Below are 25348 nucleotides of genomic sequence, written 5' to 3'. Positions count from 1 at the left end.
TGTAATGAAACATTCTTTCACCTCATTCCTATCACCTTTGAGTTCTATACTCCAGGTACAGCCTCTTTCATCTCTTAATTCTTTAACTTCCACGTGACCAAATGTGTTTCTATTGCTAGTTCTAGATTTTTTTTTCTGTTTTGGACATTATTTGCTAATTCCCTAACTTCCTACTCTGAAAGATGAGTTTTCTGATTACCAGTGATCAACTTTCTACTGTGGAAGATGACTGTGTATCGTATTCAAAGTACAAAATAATTTTTAGTCATTACTCTGAAGACCTAATGCTTGTTGTCTCCCTTGAGATGACTTATACTATTCTGAATTCTTTAAAAAATATGTGTGTATATATATCTAACATTTTATCTTAGTCTCTGGAAGCTTTTGGTGTCTTGTTTAGATAGACATCTTTACTATTTTGAAGTTTCAGTTTTGCAAGCATCTGAGATTATCTGAAAAATAAATTGCTGGCAGTAGAATAGTTGAGTTAAAGTTTGGCACATTTAAAATTTTGATAGGTATTGTCTGGTTGTAATAAGAATTCTTTTATTCCAGAGCATCTTCTCAGCGAAGCTCTAGACATTTGAGAAAGTCTCACTATTGACAGAAATCAGTGTCACCCTCTGTGTAGCGAATCTATTCTTTGAGCTCTTCCATTAGAATTCTTTTGAACTACTCCCAGCTTTGGCTATAACACTCCTCTCCCTGCTTCTTCCCCTAACTCACACATGCACGTACTTTTCATTCACTCTTCCAGTGTCTCTTCTCATTTATTAACAGCAATAAAAAATATTTTCAAGGTCATTAATTAAAATAATTACTATAGTTGACCAGTTATTCATAGTGCTAGATTCATTGCTAGTTGCACTGTAGTATCTTGTTGCTGGGGTGAAGGGTAAGAACTGTAGATCAAGAAATTCAGAGTCATTTTAGGAAGGAAATTTAAGTTTATAAATAGAATCAAGTCATTGAGTCAGGTATTGGCAGAGAGAGCCAGAAGGCTGTGGGCTGCATCCTGAGGGTACACCTCCATTGAGAAATAGGAAAAGAAGCAGCTAAGGAAGTATTGAACTCAGCAAATTAAGAAAATTAAAACTCAGGGAAGGTTTCAGGAAAGAACGTGAGGTTGATGTTATTTCACAGGGATGTCGGGGAGAGTGAGGACCGAAACGTGTTTTGGTGAGCAGTGTGAACAGAGTGATGGGAGTTAAAGCTAGGAAGAAAAGGCAGATTAGCTAAGGGGTCCCCAACCTCCAGGATCTAACGCCTGATGATCAGAGATGGAGCTGATGTAATAAATAATAGAAATAAAATGCACAATAACTGTAATGCTCTTGAATCATCCTCAAACCCCACCTACTCCCCAATTAGTGCATGGAAAAATTGCCCTCTACAAAACTAGTCCCTGGTGCTATAAAGGGTCGGGGACTCCTGGATTTGCTGGTGAAAGTGAAAGTGGAGATGAAGTCGCTCAGTCCTGTCCGTCTCTTTGCAACCCCATGGACTGTAGCCTACCAGGCTTCTCTGTCCATGGGATTCTCCAGCAAGAATACTGGAGTGGGTTACCATTTCCTTCTCCAGGGTATCTTCCAGACTCAGGGATCAAGCCCGGGTCTCCTGTATTGGAGGCAGACACTTTACCTCTGAGCCACCAGGGAAGCCAGGGAAGGATTTGCTGGTGAGATTCCTTATTTAAGATCTTAAATATACAAGAAAGGGAAGAGGTAGGGCAGAAGGTAGAGTGGAGGGTAGAGTCTAAAGGTTTTTTTTTTTTTTATGTTGCAGGAGAGATTAACTTTGGATGTTTAGATGCAGCTAGAAGATGAAAGGTGGCTATAGTCATGTGAATAGACTGTTTTAGAAAGCAGAGAAGATAAGGGATCCAAGGACAAGTCTGAACCTGGAGGGTGGGGAAGTAGGAATAAATCTGGTGGGACAAAGCTCACACTGTTTGGCTTCAGTAAGATTAATGGGATTTAGAGCTTGGGCATTGCTATTCTATTTGTTTGTTTGTTTACGCACAGAACATCTACTACATCATTTTGGTAGAGATACAATGGTGAGGAAACTACCTGATGAGTTTTAGAGACAAGTTTGTATATATTTCTGTCTTTTTATGGTGGTTATTCAGAGCCTGAGTGCAGGCATAGAAAGAGCTGACTGGGGGGCCTGTCTAGCATTGTAGATTGGCATTCTTGAGTGTCTGAGAGGTTAGTAGAATTGAGGTGATGGTGAAGATGGTGCTGAAGCAGGTAAAACTCTGTGACCTGGGCTGGTAGGGAATCCAAGCAGCTAATACTGAATGGAAGTCTCTCCAGATGGAGAGCAACCTGAATGTGGAGGTTTGGTCAGGGTGATGGGGTAGAAGAGAGGGGGGATATTATGATAAGAGGACTTTTGGTCACACCACTCTTGAGATCTCAGAAGCAGAGCTTGTAATGAAGTAGAATTTAACACACTTATTCGGAGATCAGAGGTTAGGTTTGGTAGCTCAAATAATGAACAGAAATTATAGGGCTAGCATGAGTATTGTAGCAGAAATATCTGAATTGCCAGCAGTTGCCAGCACAAGTCATATTTTTATCACTATGTTCTATGTAGTGTGATAGAGAAATCAGATATTCTGAGTTTTTAAAAAGTGATGGGTTTTATAATGTCAGTGAGCACCATTTTCAATATCTTGAGAATAACATTGTGGGTGTGCTCTGTTTTTAGCACTCTTGCTGAAAACTCAATTTCACTTTAATGTTCATATCTATTAAAATGTGCAGTGTGATGCATTTGATCTTTCGAGAAACAGGAAACTATTTTTATTGGTATGTGAGATGTGTGCAGAGATAATTGGATAATAATGATGTAAATACCTAAAGGTCCTAGGGTTAGTATAATAAGCCAAAAAAAGTTCATTTTTAAAAAGCTTTACTTCTGTTTTTTCTTGCCACATTATGCCCTGTGACTAATGACTTGATCTGTGTTTATTAGTTAAGTAGCTTTACCTTCTTCGGATTATCAAATTTAGCAGGTGTTTTTTGATGGACAATGCTGGGGATACTTAATTTTCTGCAGACTGCCAACCTGATGATTCCTATTCCCAGTTGCTTTAAAGAATAAAACAATTTCCTGTAAATAGAAAGAATTGCTGCATTTCTGAAAAGACATCTGTGAAAAATAGATGGCTACTTGACAACAACTGGAAAGCAGTTTTTTTTTTTTTTTTTTAATGGGAAACCATAAATTTTTATGGTCAAGGGGAGCAGATGTCCTGTTTTTCTACGACAGTCTTGGTTCACACCTGCTGTTCTATCCAGTTATCACTCCCCTTTACTCTCAGAAGTATTTTCGTTTGGACATTACACTGTATAGTCATTCTATTTGTGAGTCTCCTTTTGAGATTTATGGTCTACACTTTGAATCATGAATTGAAAGAAGTGGCCAGTGGTTGGTTTTACTTGAAAGAGGTTCAGAGATATTGAGCAAAGTTGCTTCTTTCTATGATTTCACAGCATATGCATTATAAAAAGTGTTACAGTTTGTCCTGAGTTTGGTAGTTGCTATTTGAATTCAGCAGATGTGTGATGATACAATATTTAATCAGGGAGTTACAGCCTTTCAAATGAATATGACCATAATATCTTATGTTTTGAGAAACAAGTACAGTAGTGTTGGGTCTTGGACTTGTGAAATGTTGGGTAAAAAATGTTTAACAGTGACCTAAGTCTTGATTATTTTTCTTTCTTCAAACAGCACTAATATTCTGAGGGAGCCTGTGTGCTTAGGCGGATGTGAGCACATCTTCTGTAGGTAAGTAATGATGGCTTATGATAGATAGACACACACATTTAATGTAAGTGTATTTTTTACTGAGGTAATAGTCACGTGATCATGTTGATACTGGTATTACTTTCTGTTGTATAATTCTCATGGACTGCAAAATGACTTACTGTACATTATCTCCTTTTGATCCTTTTATCTGTCTTAATTTACTAATCAGAAGCTAAAAGGTCAAAGAGGATAACTTACTGACAGGTACAAAGCTTAGAAAATAGCTTTACTAAGTATGGGGAGAAAATTAATTATTATATAATTCAAATATGCCTCTCTTGCTCTTCCAGTTAATGTTGAATCTAGGCCTCTACAAACTGTGAAACCTAAGTTCTTTTCATTTACTGTATTAGTTTCGGAAGGCTGCCATAACAGGGTGCCAAAAACCAGGTGACTTTGAGAACAACAGAAATTTATTGTCTCACAGTTGTGGAGCCTAGAAGTCTGATAGCGAGGTGTTAGTGAGGCTGGCCCCTTCTGAGGGAGGTAAGGGAGTATCTAGCATGCCTCTCTCCTGCCTTCTGGTAGAAAGTCTTTGGTTTCTGGCAGTGATCCTGTTAGAGATACATCACTCTGCTCTTAGCCTGCAAGTTCACATGGCAGTCTCCCTTGTGTGCCTTTTGCCGTTGCTGAGTCACCAAGTTGTATCCGACTCTGCAATTTCATGGATTGCAGTAGGCTAGGCCTCCCTGTCCCTCACCTTTTCCCAGCGTTTGCCCAAGTTCATGCCCTTCGCATTGGTGATGCCATCCAGCCATCTCATCTTCTGTCGCCCTCTTCTCCTTCCACCTTCAATCTTTTCCATTATTAGAGTCTTTTCCAATGAGTGGGCTGTCCACATCAGGTGGCCAGAGTAGCCTCTTTGTGTCCAAATGTCCACTTTTTATAAGATTAAAATACCAGTTGGTTATATTGGATTAGGGTGCTCACCCTAATGATCTCATCTACACTAGATCATTTACGAAGACCTTGTTTCCCAGATAAGATCACAGGTCCTGGGGTTTAAGACTTAAGCATCTTTTTGTGGGGGGACACAATTCAGGCCATAACAGTTGCTATGAAATTATCTACTAAAGCCCTGTCTGAGAGGTTAGAATGTTAGATTTTCATTTCATCTTATTTCTTAGTCAAGAGGAAATCAATTAAAGGAGTGAATGTCTTAGTTTAATTGTCTGTGAGACAGGGTTAATATATCCTCCTTTGAATCAACCTTTTAATTATTTCAAGTTATGACTGTGATTATCTGGCATGAGCAAACTGCAATATGAAGTTTAAGCACATATGAAAGTAATTTACAGTGTCACTTGGGTGCGCTGGGGACTGTGGGAGGCGGCTATGGTTAGGGTCCAGATTTTGTTCCTATGTAGAAACATAGGTCTGCTCCATGGGGCACATCCGGCAGGAGGATGGGGTAGGAAAGAGTATCTCTTGCCTACCTGATAACTCCATTTGGATGATGAAGTGGGATTCCAGGCTTGGTATGTTGAGAGCAGATCTGCTGCTCGTCCTTGCCTTTACCCTGTTCTGCCTCGGTAATCTTCATATCAGTAAACCGTGCCGTTGGAATAAATGGTACCAAAGTTGCTCAAAGCAGAAACCAGGCATACCTGGCTGCTGTTTTTCTTGCTTATCCCTTATCATGAAGTTCTCAGTTTCACCTGAAAATGTACCCTAAGTCTTTCATTTTCCCACTTTTCTATTTCCTGTTTATGCTTTTGTCCAAGCCATGATCTCTCCCTGGCCTATTGTAAGACGTTCAGAACAGGTCCCCTTCTCCATTTTCTGCATTCTTGTGAGTGATCTTTTGAAAATCTGAATCACATTCATATCATTACCACTCTTAAAATCATTCAGTGGTTTCCTTTTACAATCAGAATACTCTGCGCTGGGGTCCACAAGACTCTGCACAGGGCAGAGTCTCTGACTGCCTCTCGGACCACACTGTTCAGCCACCATCTCCTTTTGGTTCATTAAACATGTCAAACTCACTCCTGCCCCAGGACTTTGGCACTCACTGATTTTTCCATCTGAACTGTCCTTCTGCCAGATTTTTGTGAGGCTAGCTTTTCATCAGTTGTATTTCAGCTCAAATATTACCTCCTTCAAATGTCTCCCATAATGCCTGTCTAAAATTCTGTCCGCCAGATTTTTGTGAGCCTAGCTTTTTTTCATCAGTTGCATTTCAGCTCAAATATTACTTCCTCCAAAAGGCCTCTCATAATGCCTATCTAAAATTTGTCTGCTCCCTGCCTCCACTCTGGAATAAGCAGATTTATTTCATTTCGGGGTTGTACTCACTGTATATAATAAATCAGTTACACATCTAGAGCATAACAAACTTGAAATTGTATGTAAAGCATGTGTATATTTGTGTGTTCCATACCTTTAATTGGATTCTGAAGGGGTCTATATGTAAGGCGTGTGTGTGTGTGTGTGTGACCATACCTTTAATTGGATTCTGAAGGGATCTGTAATTTAAAACAACCAATGAAAGAGTAAGAGAGGCATGAGAACCATCTTAAAAGAGAAAATGGTCATCTGTATGTGAACAGAAGAAAGAACTGATTCAGTGTAGTTTTGATTCATTTTCATTATATGGTGCCAAGAATTAGGGTAGCTGTTTGTGTTTCCTGGTGATTTGGAGATATTAAAGCTCTTGACCAGCGCTATAAATGCCATGAAGTTTTGTTTTCATTTTGGGGCGCTGTGCTGTGCATCCTTGTGGAATCTCAGTTTCCCAACCAGGAATTGAACCTGGGCCATGGCAGTGAATGCCTGGAATCCTAACCACTAGGCCACCAGGGAATTCCTGCCATGCAGGTTTTTAAAAAAATTAAATTAATTTATTTTAATTGGAGGCTAATTACTTTACAATATTGTGGTGGTTTTTGCCATACATCGACGTGAATCAGCTGTGGGTGTACATGTGTCCCCTGATCCTGAACCCCGCTTCCTTCTCCCTCCCCACCCCATCCCTCTGGGATGTCCCGAAGCACTGGCTTCCAGTGCCCTGCTTCATGCATTGAACTTGCATTGTCCAGCTGTTTTACATATGGTCATTTACATGTTTCAGTGCTGTTCTCAAGTCATCCTACCCTTGCCCTCTCTGACCGCCATGTGGGTTTAAAAGATGGCTTTAATATGTCACAGTGCAGCTGAAGCCTTGGAGTCAAGGGAAGGTTAGCAGGAACACAGGTCTTTATCTTACTGACACATTCTGGCAGCTTCAGAATATCATACTTTCGTGCCAGTCCCTGATAAAAGTAGTTCATGAACTCTCAGATGTAAGTCTTCAAGATATGTGGCAGGAGGACCCAGACATTTTGGGCTCAAACCACTTTGCATTCTTGAAAATTGAGCCCTGCTAAGAGCTTTTGTTTATGGGTGTGTGTTTTTCCCATGTAAAACTTAGACATTTAAACAATACTAATTCACTTAAAAATAATGAGGATAAACACGTTGCATAGTAATACTAAAGAACACTTTTTAAGGGAAAATAACTTTGGCAAACCAAAGGAAAAATGTCAGGGTGGCACTGTTTTTACGTTTTTGCAAATTTCTTTGTTTTGCTGAGTAGCTGCCACTAAGTTGCCTCAGTCGAGTCCAACTCTTTGCGACCCCATAGACAGCAGCCTATCAGGCTCTGCTGTCCCTGGGATTCTTCAGGCAAGAACACTGGAATGGGCTGCCAATTCCTTCTCCAATGCATGAAAGTGAAGTCACTCAGTCGTGTCCGACTCTTTGTGACCCCCATGGAGTTTAGCCTACCAGGCTCCTCTGTCCATGGGATTTTCCAGGCAAGAGTCCTGGAGTGGGTTGCCATTTCCTTCTCCTTTGCTGAGTAGAAGTCAGGTTAAATATTCTGAAGGGGCTCCTGTGGGAGGGGTCCTCTGCCTGCAGACAAGAGGGTCACAGGAAAAGGGGTGTGGTGTTTGGAGAAGATGTGGCTGCTACGGCTATTATTTTACCCCTTCCTGCTGCAGCCCATCTGGTGAAGCTAAAGAAGGTGTGGAAGGCTTTTTTATTCATTTTTTCAGCTGTGCTGTACAGCTTGCAGAATCTCAGTTCCCCTACCAGGGACTGAACCTGCGCTCTGGCAGTGAATGCCTGGAATCCTAACCGCTTGGCCACCAGGGAACTCCCACCATGCAGTGTAGAGGGTTCTTGTTTCGGGATTCACAGATAGGTTTCAGGGGGGAATTGTAAACAAAAGCTTGTGCACATCTTCATCGGAGTCATAAATGGTGTTGTTGTGTTGGGTTGTGTTGTGTTTAGTTGCTCAGTCTTTGTGACCCCATGGACTGTAGCCTGCCAGGCCCCTCCATCCATGGGGATTCTTCAGGCAAGAATACTGAAGTGGGTTGCCATGCCCTCCTCCAGGGCATCTTCCCAATCCAGGGATCAAACCGAGGTTTCTCGCATTATGGGCGGGTTCTTTACCGTCTGAGCCACCAAGAAATTTAATAAAAGCCTTTCTAATTATGAGATTATAACTCTTGGACAGATAATCTGAGGTCGTTTAACTGAATCTACAGATTAAAAGTACCTGAAAAGACCAAAATCTTTTCTCAAAAACTACTTTAAAAGCCTTTAGACACTTGTACACAAATAAAAGAAAAAATACCTTTACCTTTGTCTTTGCAGTAATTTTGGGAATTTCTATGAAGCACGGTGTTAGGTTTAGAACAGGCAAGGTTCATATGCATGGCTTGTATGCATTGGGGACTAATTTTTTTTTTTTTTAATCTCCCACTGTACTCTCTTTTGGAGAAGGCAATGGCAACCCACTCCAGTACTCTTGCCTGGCAAATCCCATAGACGGAGGAGCCTGGTAGGCTGCAGTCCATGGGCTTGCTAGGAGTCGGACACGACTGAGCGACTTCACTTTCACTTTTCACTTTAATGCACTGAAGAAGGAAATGGCAACCCACTCCAGTGTTCTTGTCTGGAGAATCCCAGGGACAGCAGAGCCTGGTGGGCTGCCATCTGTGGGGTCGCACAGAGTCGGACATGACTGAGGCGACTTAGCAGCAGCAGCAGCAGTACTCTCTTTAGAAGCTATAGATTTATCTACAGGGAAAAGTTATGCAGACTTTTGTCTGGCCTGGTATAGTCTCTTCGTAGCAGTTACAGAAGCAACTTTAGATGTGGATTGCATGATGTCTGTATTAGTGTCATATACTCTTTCAAAAACACTATTTTAACTAATATTTTATGATTGCCCAATGTTTATTAGAATAGCCTCTGCTTCATTTACTTCTGTTCATACTGTTTATTTTTTTGAATTTAGATCCTGCTGAATGTATGTTGATATCTATATATTTTTTTATCCTTTTTAAGTTATTGTGTAAGTGACTGCATTGGAAGCGAATGTCCAGTGTGTTATACCCCAGCCTGGATACAAGATGTGAAGATAAACAGACAGCTGGACAGCATGATCCAGCTCTGTAGTAAGCTTCGGAATTTGCTGCATGACACTGATCTTTCAGGTAAGAAGGAAGTATCACTGTCTCTCTTAAACAACTGAGGTTCATATTGATTTTATAAATATATAAAATATGAATGACTTAGTTCAGATTTGAAGGTTTATAGTGTTATGAATCAAGAGGTGATAGCTACCTTAGAGGTAATTAAGTCTGACTACCTTATTTTATAGATGAGAAGCCAGAGTCCAGAGAAGTTACATGATCTTGCCTGAAGTCTCCCATAGTTAGTACCAGGAGCAGGAGAAATAAAGCCTGTTTCTTTTGATTCTCAGTTCAGAGATTTTTCCTCACCTATACTACCCGCTTTTTCAGTTCAGTTCAGTCACTTAGTTGTGTCTGAGTCTTTGCTACCCCATGGACTGTAGCACGTCAGGCTTCCCTGTCCATCGCCAACTCCTGGAGTTTTCTCAGACTCCTGTCCATGGAGTCAGTGATGCCATCCAACCATCTCATCCTCTGTTGTCCCCTTCTCTTTCTGCCCGCTTTTTACTGTTAAATAATTTCTGTATAATATATATGGAGTAGTGATTTCTGTCCCTGGTAATAATGATTTTGTCCTTAAAACTCACTTAAATATCATTTCACTAGACAGAATGCAACCTTCTGTGTATCATTTTCCTACAGATTTATTAGATGTGCACATTTTGAAAGAGCAAAACCTAATATTCATTTTCTTTTATATTTAAACAGAGGTTAATGTTTTTCAAAATTGTTCTTAGGCTCTGTGTATTAACTATGTATCTTCCCATTTTGCTTTCTGCCGAGAGCTAATCAGCTGTGGAAAGAAAGTAAAGCATTTTAAATCTTCATAATCAGATATTGGAATTGGTTTTTTATTGACCAGGTAATACCATGTTAGCTTGTGTTTATGGGAGAACCTTTTCTTGACTGGTAGGATGCTATGAATGATTGATTAGGCTCATATAATATGGTAGAATTTCTATTTTTTAATATTTATGATCTTATTTTCCAACATGATAACGTTATTGTCAACTACTAAAGGCGAAGTTGTTTGGGCAAAATAAAGAAATAAGACAACTACTTTGAGTCTTACTGACCAGGTCCGTATTTTTGAGAAGACTTTGAACCATAGTTTACCAAAGAAAGGTTTTCTTTGTCTAGTTTGCTTATTATTGTATTAGATTCTATTCTTTCATGATAAAATGTGCTATGGTGATAAAGTTTTTCTTATTTTCAGATATAATTTTATATGCACATATTTTTAAAAGTACTTACCTTTTTTGAGAAGACTTTGAACCATAGTTTACCAAAGAAAGTTTTAGGTTTGCTTATTATTGTATTAGATTCTATTCTTTCATGATAAAATGTGCTATGGTGATAAAGTTTTTCTTATTTTCAGATATAATTTTATATGCACATATTTTTAAAAGTACTTACCTTTTTTGAGAAGACTTTGAACCATAGTTTACCAAAGAAAGTTTTCTTTATCTAGTTTGCTGATTATTGTTTTAGATTCTATTCTTTCATGATAAAATGTGCTATGGTGATAAAGTTTTTCTTATTTTCAGATATAATTTTATATGCACATATTTTTAAAAGTACTTACCTTTAAAAAATAGCATAACCCTATTTAAAGGCACAATGAGGAAAAGTTTTATTAGTTCATCTGTGTTCTTTTCCTTCTTTATCAGAGGCAGTGCTGATAGTGTTTTACTTTATATTTAGAAAAGATGGGTGTATGATCTGCTCCCTCCCCATCCCCATACCGTTGATTAGTCAGGAATTCTTAATCAAGAGTCCACACATCTTTAGCAGTGTTGAGGGTGGGGATTAGTGATTCTCTTAAGTGTATGATATGAAAAATGTCATGTCTCTGTGAAAGTAGCTTGCATCAGGTTCTTAAAGATGTGTGGCCTTTTAGGAATGTCGGCCAGGCCTTGAGATTTGGGTGCTATTTTGTTTGTGGCTGTCATGATATTCTGATCTGATTCTTCTTCAGCTTCTATATCGTCAGATATTAGCTTGCTAGGACTGCTGTAAAAAAGTCCCACAGACTGGATGGGTTAAACAATAGAAATTTATTGTCTCATAGTTCTGAAGGCTAGAAATCAAGGGGTAGGTAAGTTTGGTTACTTTGAGGTCTGTGAGGAAAAGATGAGTGCCAGGCTTCTCGCTTTGATTTGTAGAAGGTGGTTTTGTGGTGTTCTCCATATACGCATGTTTGTGTCAAATTTCCCTTTTTTGTTTGATCAGGGTTCATATTACATTAGAGCCCCATCTTCCTCATCTTAACTAATTATATGTGCAAATGGCCTGGTTTCCAAATAAGGTCATGTTCTAAGGTAATGGTATTAGGACTTCAAAATGTGAATTTTGGGAGAGACACAGGTTAGCCCAAAAGAAGCACTGACAACTCTGATGATACTAACGAGGGAGCAGAATAACCTTCAGTGGGTTGCTTGTAGTCACTTCTGGCTCACTGAGGTCTGTGTGCCATGTGATGCCAAGAGGAATCAGGGGGCTCCTCAAGGAATTTTACTATTAGTTAGTGATGTTTGAGTTATCAGTATGGTTTTCACATTTCATGGACCTTGGAATATTAAATGCCTTGATATTTCATCATTAAAAAAGAGATGCAGGAAAATTGCTGAGTAGAGAACAAGTTTTCGTGTAGAGCCTGAGGCCTTCCGGAATTCTGTCTTTCTCGTCTAAGAGCAGAGGTGGAGCGTGGGGAGTGAATTACAGTGATTCACTTTCCAAAGGCCACTTTGTGTTTATTTTCCTTTTTATAATGAATGATGACTACATTAGTCATTATCAGACTTGAGCTGTGCTGGCTTTAACATTTTACTTACTTTAAAATGAATTGAAATTTCACTGTTTACCTAACCTATATCACAATTTTAGGATTTTAATTCTGTAGGTGAGGAAACTGAGGGCCTAGGTTATGCAGGATGATAATATTGTGTCTCGCCTATTGTTTTATCATTTAGCACAATACTTTTGTTAGAAGTGTGGGTAGTTCATTGAATTGTGTTAGAAAAAAATTGGCAGTGTTAAGACTAATTCATATCCTAAAGACTAAACTTAATTAAAACAATATTAAAACAAATTCTTACATTTTGGTTTCAGTAATCCATTTTATAATGGTAACATCTCTTTTGCTATATTTAGAGAAGATGAAATGTATCTAGAATATAAATATATTGAAGTATAAATTTCTATCTGGATGTGTTATTTCCATGGTGCAAAGTATTTTCTACTTCTTGTAAGTTGCATCATTATCACCTTTTCCTCTCAAGGTTTAGCCACCCAAAACAGATTTAGTCTTGAAGGGAATTGAGGTGGTTTCTTTTGGTATATCCCTTTGTGTCTTTATAGTTTATTCCATATATTTTTTATCTAGCAAGTACTTCTAAAGCCAAAATATTATAAGGCAAACTAGATGACTATGTAAAGGGAGCTAATAGTTGGTGACAAATAATGGTTCATCCTCTTTGTAATGAGGAACTTGGAAAATAATATCATTATAAGATAAAAGTATTAGATTAAGTGATTCCTGAGTTCTAGCTCCAAAATCATATGGTTCTATTAAATGGTAATCTGTTGAATATGATTAATTAAGTGGAATGGTTGGACATAGCCACATTTTCTCTAATTTTTAAAAACCTGTAATTCATAATTTATCTTCCGAATGAACCTGGTTACTTTCATTTACTATAAAATATATAATTACTGTAATTAAAATGGGTAATTAGGAAGAACTTGTCAAATCATGGACATGGTATATGGCATACTGGAGACAAAGAAGCCTAATTTATAGTAATCCTTTCTAAAATGAGCTTTTAAATACTTGAACAGATTTTTCTTGGTTCAGTGTTCTTTAAAGAGAAGAGATTGTCATAAATTTTTCTGACAACCATTTATGGGTAATTTTACCTTATTCTTTAAAACATAATCTGCTTTCTAAGAGTGGCATTAAGCTTTTAAGCTTTTATTTTCTCTTGCCCCCCATCTTGTTAAATCAGGCATTGCAGGTGCTGGTCAGGTTTTGTGACGCGTATGTTGGTATTGGTGACATTTAAAAAAAAAAAACAGCAACACTTTGATTATGCTTTCATGGGTCTCAATTTTCCTTTCTGTTAGGAAAGGTTTTGGGAGAGATGCTGGTCTTTCTGTAGCGCATTGCATAGTGTTTCATATATGCTATGACTTTTTTATAATAGATGAAGATGAGCATTTGAATAGCTGTGTCACTGCTGCTTTGTTTTAAATAGAGCTGAATACTTCTTAACTTACAAAATAATCATTCTTTAGTGAAGGCGTTAATGTTGCACAGATGGTAGCAAAGTACTTTCCTTTGATTTTTAATAAGGGGCTAGTTTGTCAAAGAGATTTCTCAACTTCTGTTGTGAAGCCTATAATAGAGAATAATTTGAAAGGCACACAATGTACATCATTATAATCCTTTGATGTAGATTAATGATAGCTAAATCGCATTTGTTAATTGCTTCCCTTTTCTATAGTTTATTATTAAATTTTAACAAAACTCTTGGCTAAGCAGCTCCTTAGCAGCATGTACATCTCCGTTCCTCGGAGTTTTGTGGAGTACTCAGAAATACTTAAATTCAGAGAATAGAATTCTTTTATATGTCATTAAGAAATTTGCTATGTAGAGGAAGAACCAATATTTTTCTTCATGAAATGAATATGATAATTCATGCTTAACAGCATTCACCCATAAAACCTGTTGTAGCTGTTGATAGTTTGATTTATGTTCCAACAGTAGTGGTGTTTTCTCTTTTTACACTCTTAACTTAGTTATGCTGTGTAAAATCCAAAACTTAAAATCGTGTTTGCTATAGTCATTCTTGCTTAGTTAGGACAAGATGCATAATCAAAATCATCCTGAGTAAATTTATTGCTGGATGATTAGTGAGATTAGTAAGATTATTGTGTACATGTAAATTGCGTGAGTATATGCTATCTTCATTTACTCCGTTATTTGTGTTCCGCATTTTAAAGTCTGTTGTTGATTATGTTGTTACTGAAGAAAACATGTGCTCTTCAGTTTGAAGTTCTGTTGTCTTTTTAGGTTTAGATTTTTTTTTAGTTAATTATGTTATTACTACCTGCAAGTCTTAATTTTCTTTTAAAATGCCTAATTCTACATTTTGTAAGTTTTATAACTGTTAAGGACTTCAGAACTCAATGTTTTTAATTGAAAATGTCATCACCTGTGTTTAATATTAAATTAAAAAATCAAGTATGAGTTTTTACAGACTAGCAAAGGATTAACCTTTAAGTCTTTGTAATTCCGAGTCTTTCTTAAAAAGTAATCCTGATAACATTTTGACCTTGTCTCTCGTCTCCAGATTATGTTAGAAAGGACTTAGTTTTGAAATCTATTTGTCACTGCAGAGAAAAGTGACATTTAGATGTTGAATTTAGATGTAAAGTCTGTGTGAATGGATCTTCATTTGGATTGCCTTTATTTCCAAGTTCCTGTCTTAATTTCACTTTTCTGAGCATCAGTTCAGTTCGGATGGAAAAAGGGTATTAGAGGGTCTGCTTTCACTCCGATACCCTCTTCTCCTTCCAGCTGGTTTATTGTTAACTGGCTTTTCAGTGCAGTGGCTTCCTTTTCCATTCCCAGGAGGAAGGAATAGCTTCTTTGGAGTGAGTGGGGGTTTCACGGAATTTTTTTGCTTGACAGGGATCATATCTCTGAAATTTCTCCAGAGATAAATACAAGTTGATTTTTAAAATCCAGTGTTTCATTTTTCTCAATCTGTCTAAAGTGCTGTTTTTTACTTGGCAGATCTATTTATAAAGATAGGAATTTTGTACTTCAGAAACATGAGGTGAAAGAATACACCAAAGGGGTTTTGAACTTTAGGGAAGATCTGAGAGTTTATTAATCCTCTCATGTATTAAAATAATTTTAAACTGTTCTTTGTGAATAAAGAATATCTAAAAGGAATTAAAAATAACATTTCATAACTTCATTTTCTCTTGCTAATATTTTAAGACATGAGAAATGTTGAAATGTATTCCCAGAAACAATAGAAAAATGAAATTAAAATTACTGTGTATCTCTTTAAGTATGAAAGCTTTGTAGGAATAACGCACTTGACAGTTTCACTGTGGTAACATCCATACACGCTTACTTCCTACTCAGTGGCTGTTACGGTCCTCAGGAGTAAGATGCATAGGTAGGTTTTCTTCTCAAAGCAACTTAGTGTTAGAACTTCATTAAAATTTTTCTCTAGATTCCATAATGTAAGAAAGATTTTATATAGAACTCTTGGAAAAGAGTCTGCCTGGCAATGCAGGGGACACGGATTCCATCCCTGGCTCGGAAGGTGCCCTGGAGGAGGAAATGACAACCTACTCCAGTATTCTTCCCTGGAGAATCCCGTGGATAGGGGAGCCTGGCGTGCTACAGTCCATCGTGTTGCAAAGAGCCAGACACGACTGGGCACTCGTGAGTGCTCCAGCTTGAATGAAGAGTGACACCTTTCAAGAGAAAAACATTAGTCAAATGACTTTCTTAATTCTTTTTTAAAACAGGACAAATAAAACCTATTCTACTGTCCTAGTTAGTTATGGGAGACTCAGTCCATGTTAATTCGGGGAGTAAGCATTAGGAAATGTGAAGTTACTTGTTGGTCATTGTCAGTCCGGTCAGGTGGTCCTGGTGATTGTGGTTTTTTCCCAGTTTCTCTGCTTTTCTGGTGTTCTTCTTCATAACTGAAGTGGCTTCTTGATAATCAATTGTGTGTGAAGAGAAGAGTATTGGATTGGGAGCTGGGAGACTTCCTGTTCTTTCTTTTTAACTTTGAATTCCTTATATTTAAAATGAGAGAATTGGACAGTTCCTCAACTTTCCTCTGGCTCTTAAATTGAATTCTAACCTCCCTTGAATAAATACCAGTCAAGATTTAAGAGAGCATGAAAGTGAAAGTGAAGTCACTCAGTCGTGTCCGACTCTTTGCGACCCATGGACTGTAGTTGGCTAGGCTCCTCAGTCCGTGGGATTTTCTAGGCAAGAATACTGGACAGGGTTGCCATTTCCTTCTCTGGGGATCTTCCTGACTCAGGGATTAAACCTGGGTCTCCTGCATTACAGGCAGACTCTTTACCATCTGAGCCATCAGGGAATTTAAGAGAACATTCCAAATAATTTATTCATCAATTCATCAGTGTTTTCTGAGCACTGTTTATGTGCTCACCACTGTGCTGGGCTGACTGGGTTGGTTTTACCTGTCCATATGGAGTGAGAAAAGAGAATGTTAAGGGAATATTTTTGAATAATGGTTGACTCATTGGAAAAGATCCTGATGCTGGGAGGGATTGGGGGCCGGAGGAGAAAGGGATGACAGAGGATGAGATGGCTGGATGGCATCACCGGCTCGATGGACAGAAGTTTGGGTGGACTCCGGGAGTTGGTGATGGACAGGGAGGCCTGGCGTGCTGCGATTCATGGGGTCGTAAAGGGTCGGACACGACTGAGTGACTGAACTGAACTGAACTGAACTGAATGGGCTTAAGGGCAAAAACAGAACAAGAGAGCTTGAAGAGGGACCACTGCCAGAATCAGAAAGTGAAATTCTGTACAGTTATTCTCTATTTCTGGAGCCTCTGTTAGTAGGCAAGATTGGTAGGTCTGAAAGAATAAAATACACATAAAGATTATAAGTTGTGTAAAGAAAAGCTTTCTTCCCCTTATGTGTCCTCTGCTCACCCGACTGGGCTTCCCTCACAGCTCAGTCAGTAAAGAATCTGCCTGCAGTGTAGGAAACCCAGGTTCGGTTCCTGGGTTGGGAAGATCCCCTGGAGAAGGAAGTGGCAATCCGCTCCAGTGTTCTTGCCTGGGAAATCCCAAGGACAGAGGAGCCTGGTGGGCTACAGGTTGCAAGAGTCGGACACGACTTAGCGACTAAACCACCACCACCACCACTCACCCTACTATTACATACAGTACTGTTTCTCTTCTGACACCAGATGTGTGGGTTTCCACATGTCAAGCCATTATGTGACATCAGCTGGGTGTCAAGTTTACCCAATTCTGACGCTGTCTACCTGGAGATAGTGTCAAATCTTACAGGTTAGGAGTCCGTAAGACCACCCCCACTTCCTCCTAGGTGCCACCCTCAGGTCCAGTTTCTGCTTCTGAACCCACTGGCTATAAATTGTAGGCTCCTGTCAACACCTCGAATTTAAATGATTTGCTAGAGTGTCTCACAGAATCCAGGCATACATGTTACTTATCAGATTCTTGGTTTATTATAATAGAATATACCACAGGAACAGCCAGACAAGAGGAGGTCCATAGGGCTAAGTATGTTGAAGGGGCAAAGGGCTTCCATGTCCCTTCTGGGTGTGCAGCTTCCCCAGCACCTACACACGTGCATCAGCCCGGAAACTCACCATCTGTGTTTTGGAGGGTTTTTTTTTAATGGAGACTTCTTTATATAGGTGTGTGTGTGTGTGTGTGTGTGTGTGTGTGTGTGTGTGTGTGTGTGTGTGTGTTTTGGAGGGTTTTTTTTTTAATGGAGACTTCTTTATATAGGGGTGTGTGTGTGTGTGTGTGTCTCTCAGTCGTGTCTGTGTGTGTGTGTGTGTGTGTGTGTGTGTTAGTTGCTCAGTCGTGTCTGACTTTGTGACACCATGGACTGTAGCCCACCAGGCTCCTCTGTCCCTGGGATTCTCTGCGTAAGAATACTGGAGTGAGTTGCTATTTCCTTCTCCAGAGGATCTTCACAAGACAGGAATTGAACCTGTGTGGATCACAATAAACTGGAAAATTCTGAAAGAGATGGGAATACCAGACAACCTGACGTGCCTCTTGAGAAACCTATATGCAGGTCAGGAAGCAACAGTTAGAACTGGACATGGAAAAATAGACTGGTTCCAAATAGGAAAAGGAGTATGTCAAGGCTGTATATTGTCATCCTGCTTATTTAACTTCTGTGCAGAGTACATCATGAGAAATGCTGGGCTGGAAGAAGCACAAGCTGGAATCAAGACTGCCGGGAGAAATATCAATCACCTCAGATATGCAGATGACACCACCCTTATGGCAGAAAGCCAAGAAGAACTAAGGAGCTTCTTGATGAAAGTGACAGAGGAGAGTGAAAAAGTTGGCTTAAAGCTCAACATTCAGAAAACAAAGATCATGGCATCCGGTCCTGTCACTTCATGGCAAACAGATGGGGAAACAGTGGAAACAGTGGTTGACTTTATTTTCTTAGGCTCCAAAATCACTGCAGATGGTGATTGCAGCCATGAAATTAAAAGACACTTACTCCTAGGAAGGAAAGTTATGACCAACCTAGATAGCATATTCAAAAGCAGAGACATTACTTTGCCAAAAAAGGTCCGTCTAGTCAAGGCTATGGTTTTTCCAGTGGTCATGTATGGATGTGAGAATTAGACTGTGAAGAAAGCTGAGCGCCAAAGAATTGATGCTTTTGAACTGTGGTGTTGGAGAAGACTCTTGAGAGTCCCTTGGACTGCAAGGAAATCCAATCAGTCCATTCTGAAGGAGACCAGCCTGGGTGTTCATTGGAAGGACTGATGCTGAGGCTGAAACTCTAGTACTTTGGCCACCTCATGAGAAGAGTTGACTCATTGGAAAAGAGTCTGATGCTGGGAGGGATTGGGGACAGGAGGAAAAGGGGACGACAGAGGATGAGATGGCTGGAATGCGATTCATGGGGTTGCAAAGAGTCCGACGTGACTGAGCGACTGAACTGAACTAAACTCCTGCATTGCAGGCAGATTCTTTATGGTCTTAGCCACCAGGGAAGCCTGATCAAAGTTTTGATTGATTAAATCATTGGCCTTCGGTGATGGGCTCAACCTCTGTCCCTCTCTTCCTGGAGGTCAGGGGGTGGGATTGAAAGTTATAACCCTCTAATCCAGGTCGGTTCTCTTGGCAACCAGCCTCCAACATTAGGGACTTTCTGATATCTTATTAACATAAACTCAGGTGTGGTTGAACCAGGGCTTGTTATGAATAATAAAAGACACCAATTTTATCTTTTTACTGGAGCTGTTTCGGTAACTAGGAACACAATTAAATGTAACAAAAGAAGCCCCTGTGGTTCATATAGGAAATTTCAAGGGTTTTAGGAACTCTGTGCCTGGTTCACTGGGCTTCCCTGGTGGCTCAGTAGTAAATAATCTGCCTGCCAATGCAGGAGACACAGGTTCAGTTCATGGGTTTGGAAGATCCCCTGGAGAAGGAAATGGAAACACCCTCCAGTATTCTTGCCTGGGAAATCCCATGGACAGAGGAGCCTGGCGGGCTGTAGTCCATGATGTCGCAAAAGAGCTGGACACAATTTAGTGACTAAACAGCAACAACAATGGTGGACAAAGACCAAATGTATATTTCTTATAAATCACAGTATTACATATAGCATGTATTTAGTGAAAAGTTTTAATTTTTACATAGTGAGAACTTAGGAATTCAAGTGCCAGCTCAGTCACCAATTAGGTATATAACTTGTATTATACAAGTTTTATTTTCTTTTTGTTTAATTTACATAAGAAATATAAGAGAACATTCTATTAGCAACTGAGTAAGCAGTATGAAAGTGTGTAGAGTAACATGTGAAAGTCCCCCTCTACCCTTTATTCCCAACCAAAAAACACAAAATCTTTTTCAGAGGTACTGTTTTTAGTTAACCTTCCTAATCTTTCTTTGCATGAAATGTTCCCTTGGTATCTCTAATTTTCTTGAAGAGATCTCTAGGCTTTCCCATTCTGTTCTTTTCCTCTATTTCTTTGCATTGATGACTGAAGAAGACTTTCTTATCTCTTCTTGCTATTCTCTGGAACTCTGCATTCAGATGCTTATATCTTTCCTTTTCTCCTTTGCTTTTCACCTCTCTTCTTTTCACAGCTATTTGTAAGGCCTCCTCAGACAGCCATTTTGCTTTTTTGCATTTCTTTTCCATGGGGATGGTCTTGATCCCTGTCTCCTGTACAATGTCACGAACTCATTCCATAGTTCATCAGGCACTCTGTCTATCAGATCTAGGCCCTTAAATCTATTTCTCACTTCCACTGTATAATCATAAGGGATTTGATTTAGGTCATACCTGAATGGTCTAGTGGTTTTCCCTTCTTTCTTCAATTTAAGTCTGAATTTGGAAATAAGGAGTTCATGATCTGAGCCATAGTCATCTCCTGGTCTTGTTTTTGTTGACTGTATAGAGTTTCTCCATCTTTGACTGCAAAGAATATAATCAATCTGATTTCGGTGTTGACCATCTGGTGATGTCCATGTGTAGAGTCTTCTCTTGTGTTGTTGGAAGAGGGTGTTTGCTATGACCAGTGCATTTTCTTGGCAAAACTCTATTAGTATGGCATCCGGTCCCATCACTTTATGGGAAATAGATGGGAAACAGTGGAAACAGTGTCAGACTTTATTTTTCTGGGTTCCAAAATCACTGCAGATCGTGACTGTAGCCATGAAATTAAAAGACGCTTACTCCTTGGAAGAAAAGTTATGAACAACCTAGACAGCATATTCAAAAGCAGAGACATTACTTTGCCGACTAAGGTCCGTCTAGTCAAGGCTATGGTTTTTCCTGTGGTCATGTATGGATGTGAGAAGTTGGACTGTGAAGAAGGCTGAGCACTGAAGAATTGATGCTTTTGAACTGTGGTGTTGGAGAAGACTCTTGAGAGTCCCTTGGACTGCAGGGAGATCCAACCAGTCCGTTCTGAAGGAGATCAGCCCTGGGATTTCTTTGGAAGGAATGATGCTGAAGCTGAAGCTCCAGTACTTTGGCCACCTCATGCGAAGAGTTGACTCATTGGAGAAGACTCTGATGCTGGGAGGGATTGGGGGTAGGAGGAGAAGGGGACGACCGAGGATGAGATGGCTGGATGGGCATCACTGACTCGATGGACGTGAGTCTGAGTGAACTCCGGGAGTTGGTGATGGACAGGGATGCTGCGGTTCATGGGGTCGCAAAGAGTCGGACACGACTGAGCGACTGGACTGAACTGAATCTTTCTTTATGAATTTATGAAAATATATGAATATAAACACAATAGAATTTTTAAAATTTAAATAGGATTGTACTACTCTTAAAGTGTCTTGAGGATCTTTGCATGTTAGTTGATGTGTATAGCAGCTCCATAAGATTTTGTAATATAAATGCTCCATAGTTAACTGATTTCCAGTTGATAAACACTGACTTTTTTCCTCATTTGGGCTATTACAAATATTGCTGCAGTTAGCATTCACACATCCAGATTTGCAGACACACGTATGAATATTTTGTATATTTTGTAAGATAGGTTACTAGAGATAAAATTGCCTTGTGAAAGAGTACATGCGTAAAAAAATTTGCAAATATTTTATCACATTCCCATTGAGATTCCTCAGTGCACCTTTGCATTTGTGATGATACTTGACAAAGGGCCCATCATGGATTCCTACACATACAGGTGGTTGCGATACAGGAAAGGAACTCAGAGCTTTGGGGAATTGACTATATAACACTAGTACTCTTGCCTGGAGAATCCCAGGGACAGAGGAGCCTGATGGGCTAGAGTCCATAGGGCTGCACAGAGTCAGACACGACTGCAGTGCCTTAGCATGCACAGAGAAAGCAGAAATGGACCTGCTTTTTTTCCCTGGGGAAACACTGCTCCTCCCTCAGGTTTGCTTGCTGCACACAGTCCTGAGAAATGGCCTGGGAAAAAGCATCCAGGGCCTTACCCTCTTGGTACACCCCACAAGAGCATGTCAGTGTGCTCGGGAGCCTGAGCAGATTGTCCCTGCCAGCATAAGTGTTTTTTCTCTAGGTGCATCCAGTGCTATAAGCCAGAAACATATGAATTGTTTTGTCACCTTTTTCTTTATTCATTTCATCACCAAATCCTGTAAATCTTATCTCCTAAATATTTTTCAAGTAATTCTACTTCTTTCTCGACTGTCACCTCTCTAGGATGTTGTCTTCTCCTTGTATTAATACTTTGCCTCTTGACGATTATTCTTGCATCCGTTCTTGCCCTCTTCCAACCTGTTCTCCCACACTCCAGCCAAGAGGGATCTTTTAAAAACACAGATATAGTCATGCCACCGGATTGACACAAAACATTTTAGTGGTTTTCTTTTGCTCTTAGCATATGTGTTGAAGTCTTTAACATTGCCAACAAGAATTTGCATTGTCTGGTAGTTTACATATGTTCATTTTTAGTGTGTAGGAATACAGTTGCAATTGAACTTGGTATATTGATTTTGTATTCTGTGACCTTGAACAGTCACTTGGTTTATTAGTGATTTTTTAAGAGATTCTTTGGGATATTCTGTATAGCTAATCAAGTTAGCTTTGAGCAGATACATTTTTATATCTTCTAATTCGTGTGATTTTTATCTTTTTCTTAACCTTGGTGTGCTATCACACTTTCAGTGTGATGTTGAATAGGAATGATGAGAGTGGACATCTTTGCCTTGTCTTGATGACAGAAACAAGATAATAGGAACAAAATAGTAGTCCAGTTTTTCTCATTAAGGATGGCACTAGCAGTGTGTAGTTTTGTAGATGTCCTTAGCAGGTTGATGAAGTTTCCTTCTATCCCTAATGCTGAGCCTTTTTAAAAATAATGAATGGATACTGGATTTGGCCAGTGTATATATTTTTCTATATCTGTTGAGAAAAACCACCTATTTTTCTTTTTAGTTTGTTTTATAGTGAGTTATATTGATTAATTTTCAAAAGTCCTCTTTTAAAATTAAGCATCAGCTAATAAGTCTGTTTTTTTTCTTGACTTTATTCCCTCCCCAGCTAATAAGTCTTAATTTTTTTGACTACTGTTTATTAAGTCTCACCTGTTAATCTGTTTATTTAATATAGCTTTTCCCCATGGCTGTACTTCCATACAGCAGACTGTATGTTCTAATTATTTGTTTGTATATTTCATCTTTCCCAGTGGACTGTAAGTTTCTAGAACATGGTCTAAAATCAGATAGGACTCTGTAAATATTTGTTGAATGAGGCTATCTGCTTTCATAATCTAGGAAGGAAGGAAGAGGTACACAAATAAAAGGTGATACACCTTAGAAGAACTATCAACACAATTCTTTGGGAGTTCAAGATAGGAGAGATTAAGTTCATGTAACAATTTCTTTTCCTTTTTCCTATCAGATATGAAAGAAGAAACATCTAGGAAACGTTTATTTAAAGATGCACAAAGTAAGAAGAATTCAATAAAAATGTGGTTTAGTCCTCGAAGTAAGAAAGTCAGATATACTGTGAGTAAACTTTCAGTGCAAACCCACCCTTCTGTGAAAAATGATGAAAATGCTCAGCAGACCTCCATGTACGAATTTGTCTCTATGACCCCTCCGGTGGAGGTTTCTGAGAGGCCTAAGAAGCCTTCCACAAAATCTAGAAAAAAACAGAAAAAGAAAACCTTAGCTGAAGTCAACCAAAAATGGAATTTAGAGGCAGAAAAGGAAGATGGTGACCTTGACTCCAAAGAGGAAAGTAAGGAAAAGCTGGTATCCTTCTGTAGCCAACCATCTGTGATTCCTAACCTGCAGATAAATGGTGAAATAGACTTATTAGCAAGTGGGTCCGTAACAGAATCTGAATGTTTCGGAAGCTTGGCTGAAGTCTTTTTACCATTGGCTGAGCATATAGAGTCTCCAGAAACTGAAAGCAAGAATGAAGTAGTGACTCCTGAAAAGACAGTCTCTGCAAACTGTCCTCCGTCCGAGAAATCTTTGCCATCAGGTTGTAATGGGCAGCGTGGGCATCACAACAGAATTTCCAGTCCTGTTTCTAAGAGATGCAGAAGCAGCAGTCGGAGCACTGGTGGAAACTCTGTTAAGCAAACAGTGCTCTCAGAAAACATGCCATTGCCTGCATGTTCTTCACCACCTTCAAACAAAAAAGCTGGGGACACATTAAGGAGGAGAAGCCATACTATATTGGATGAATCCATTAGCCTGTCACCAGGTACGCCGCCTTCTGCCCTCAACAGTCCAAGTTACAGACGAATGATGTGTAGTCCCTCAGCAACAAAGCTGTGGCCCGTTAGCCTTACAGCTGTGAAGAGAAATCATCGAGGAGAGACTTTGCTCCATATTGCTTCAATTAAGGTAGGATGCTTACTGTGAAATACAGCTTCACAATGAGACCCAGTATAAAATGTTTTCTTTGGAGTTTGTGAAAAATGACACGATTACTAGGCTAATTAACCTGACCATAAGTGGTACTTCCTGTGAACCGGGGAAGCAAGAATTGATAAGGACTTGAACCCTACCTCAGAGCAGGGTCCCTGGGCCAGAGGAGCATGACCTTGCTGGAGAAAACCAGCATTTCCATATTTCAGCTTCAGCTTTGCCAAGTGCTTTTGTTTTTTTCTATTCCATAATGGTTTTGTTTGGGTTTCCCTCATAGCTCAGTTGGTAAAGAATCTGCCTGAAATGCAAGAGATCCTGCTTCGATTCCTGGGTCGGGAAGATCCCCTGGGGAAGGGAAAGGGTACCCACTCCAGTATTCTGGCCTGGAGAATTCCATGGACTGTGTAGTCCATGGGGTCACAAAGAGTTGGACATGACTGAGCAACTTTCACTTTCAATGGTTTGTTCAGTTTTTACCATTTTTTTTTAACCCATTCTTCTTATGCTTTATGGATATAGACACAACATTGCCAAGTTTACTGCTGGCAACATGTCTTTTACCCAGCTTCTGAGCTCAGGGCAGTTCGAGAAGGCATGAGCTTCTGTATGTTTGACCCTCCTAGCGGGCCTGTGCAGAGTCCGGGAGGTCTCACTGCATGGCCTGGGCATTCCTCCAGTGACTGGAAATTTGAGTGTCATGAATGACTCCTGTGGTTCACCGTAGAGGGACTTCTCTGGGCCCCACAGCCAGCCTATTCCTTTCAATAGCCCATTCTTTGAGTTATGTCTGTTTATTGCCTCTGTACCTCAGAAGTGGCAATATTTGTTTTTTGGAAGCTACCTCTTTTGCTGAGCATGAGGTGTACTTGCAGTGGTTACTCTTTGAAATTGACACAAGTGCTGGACATAGAGGGAGCGC

General features: G+C 39.5%; 1 protein-coding gene across 1 annotated transcript in view; it reads left to right on the top strand.

The window, feature by feature from the left end:
* Positions 1-25348, top strand: part of BARD1 (BRCA1 associated RING domain 1) — a 92632-nt gene that overhangs the window by 10560 nt on the left and 56724 nt on the right. The window contains exons 2-4 of the mRNA XM_012145486.5: positions 3745-3801; positions 9163-9311; positions 23447-24405. Of these exons, the coding sequence (XP_012000876.2) occupies positions 3745-3801; positions 9163-9311; positions 23447-24405 (1165 nt within the window). The remainder of the gene's footprint in view (positions 1-3744; positions 3802-9162; positions 9312-23446; positions 24406-25348) is intronic.

Source organism: Ovis aries, chromosome 2 (assembly GCF_016772045.2).
Source record: "Ovis aries strain OAR_USU_Benz2616 breed Rambouillet chromosome 2, ARS-UI_Ramb_v3.0, whole genome shotgun sequence".
NCBI lineage: Eukaryota > Metazoa > Chordata > Mammalia > Artiodactyla > Bovidae > Ovis > Ovis aries.
This window is presented reverse-complemented; position numbering and strand designations above follow the sequence as displayed.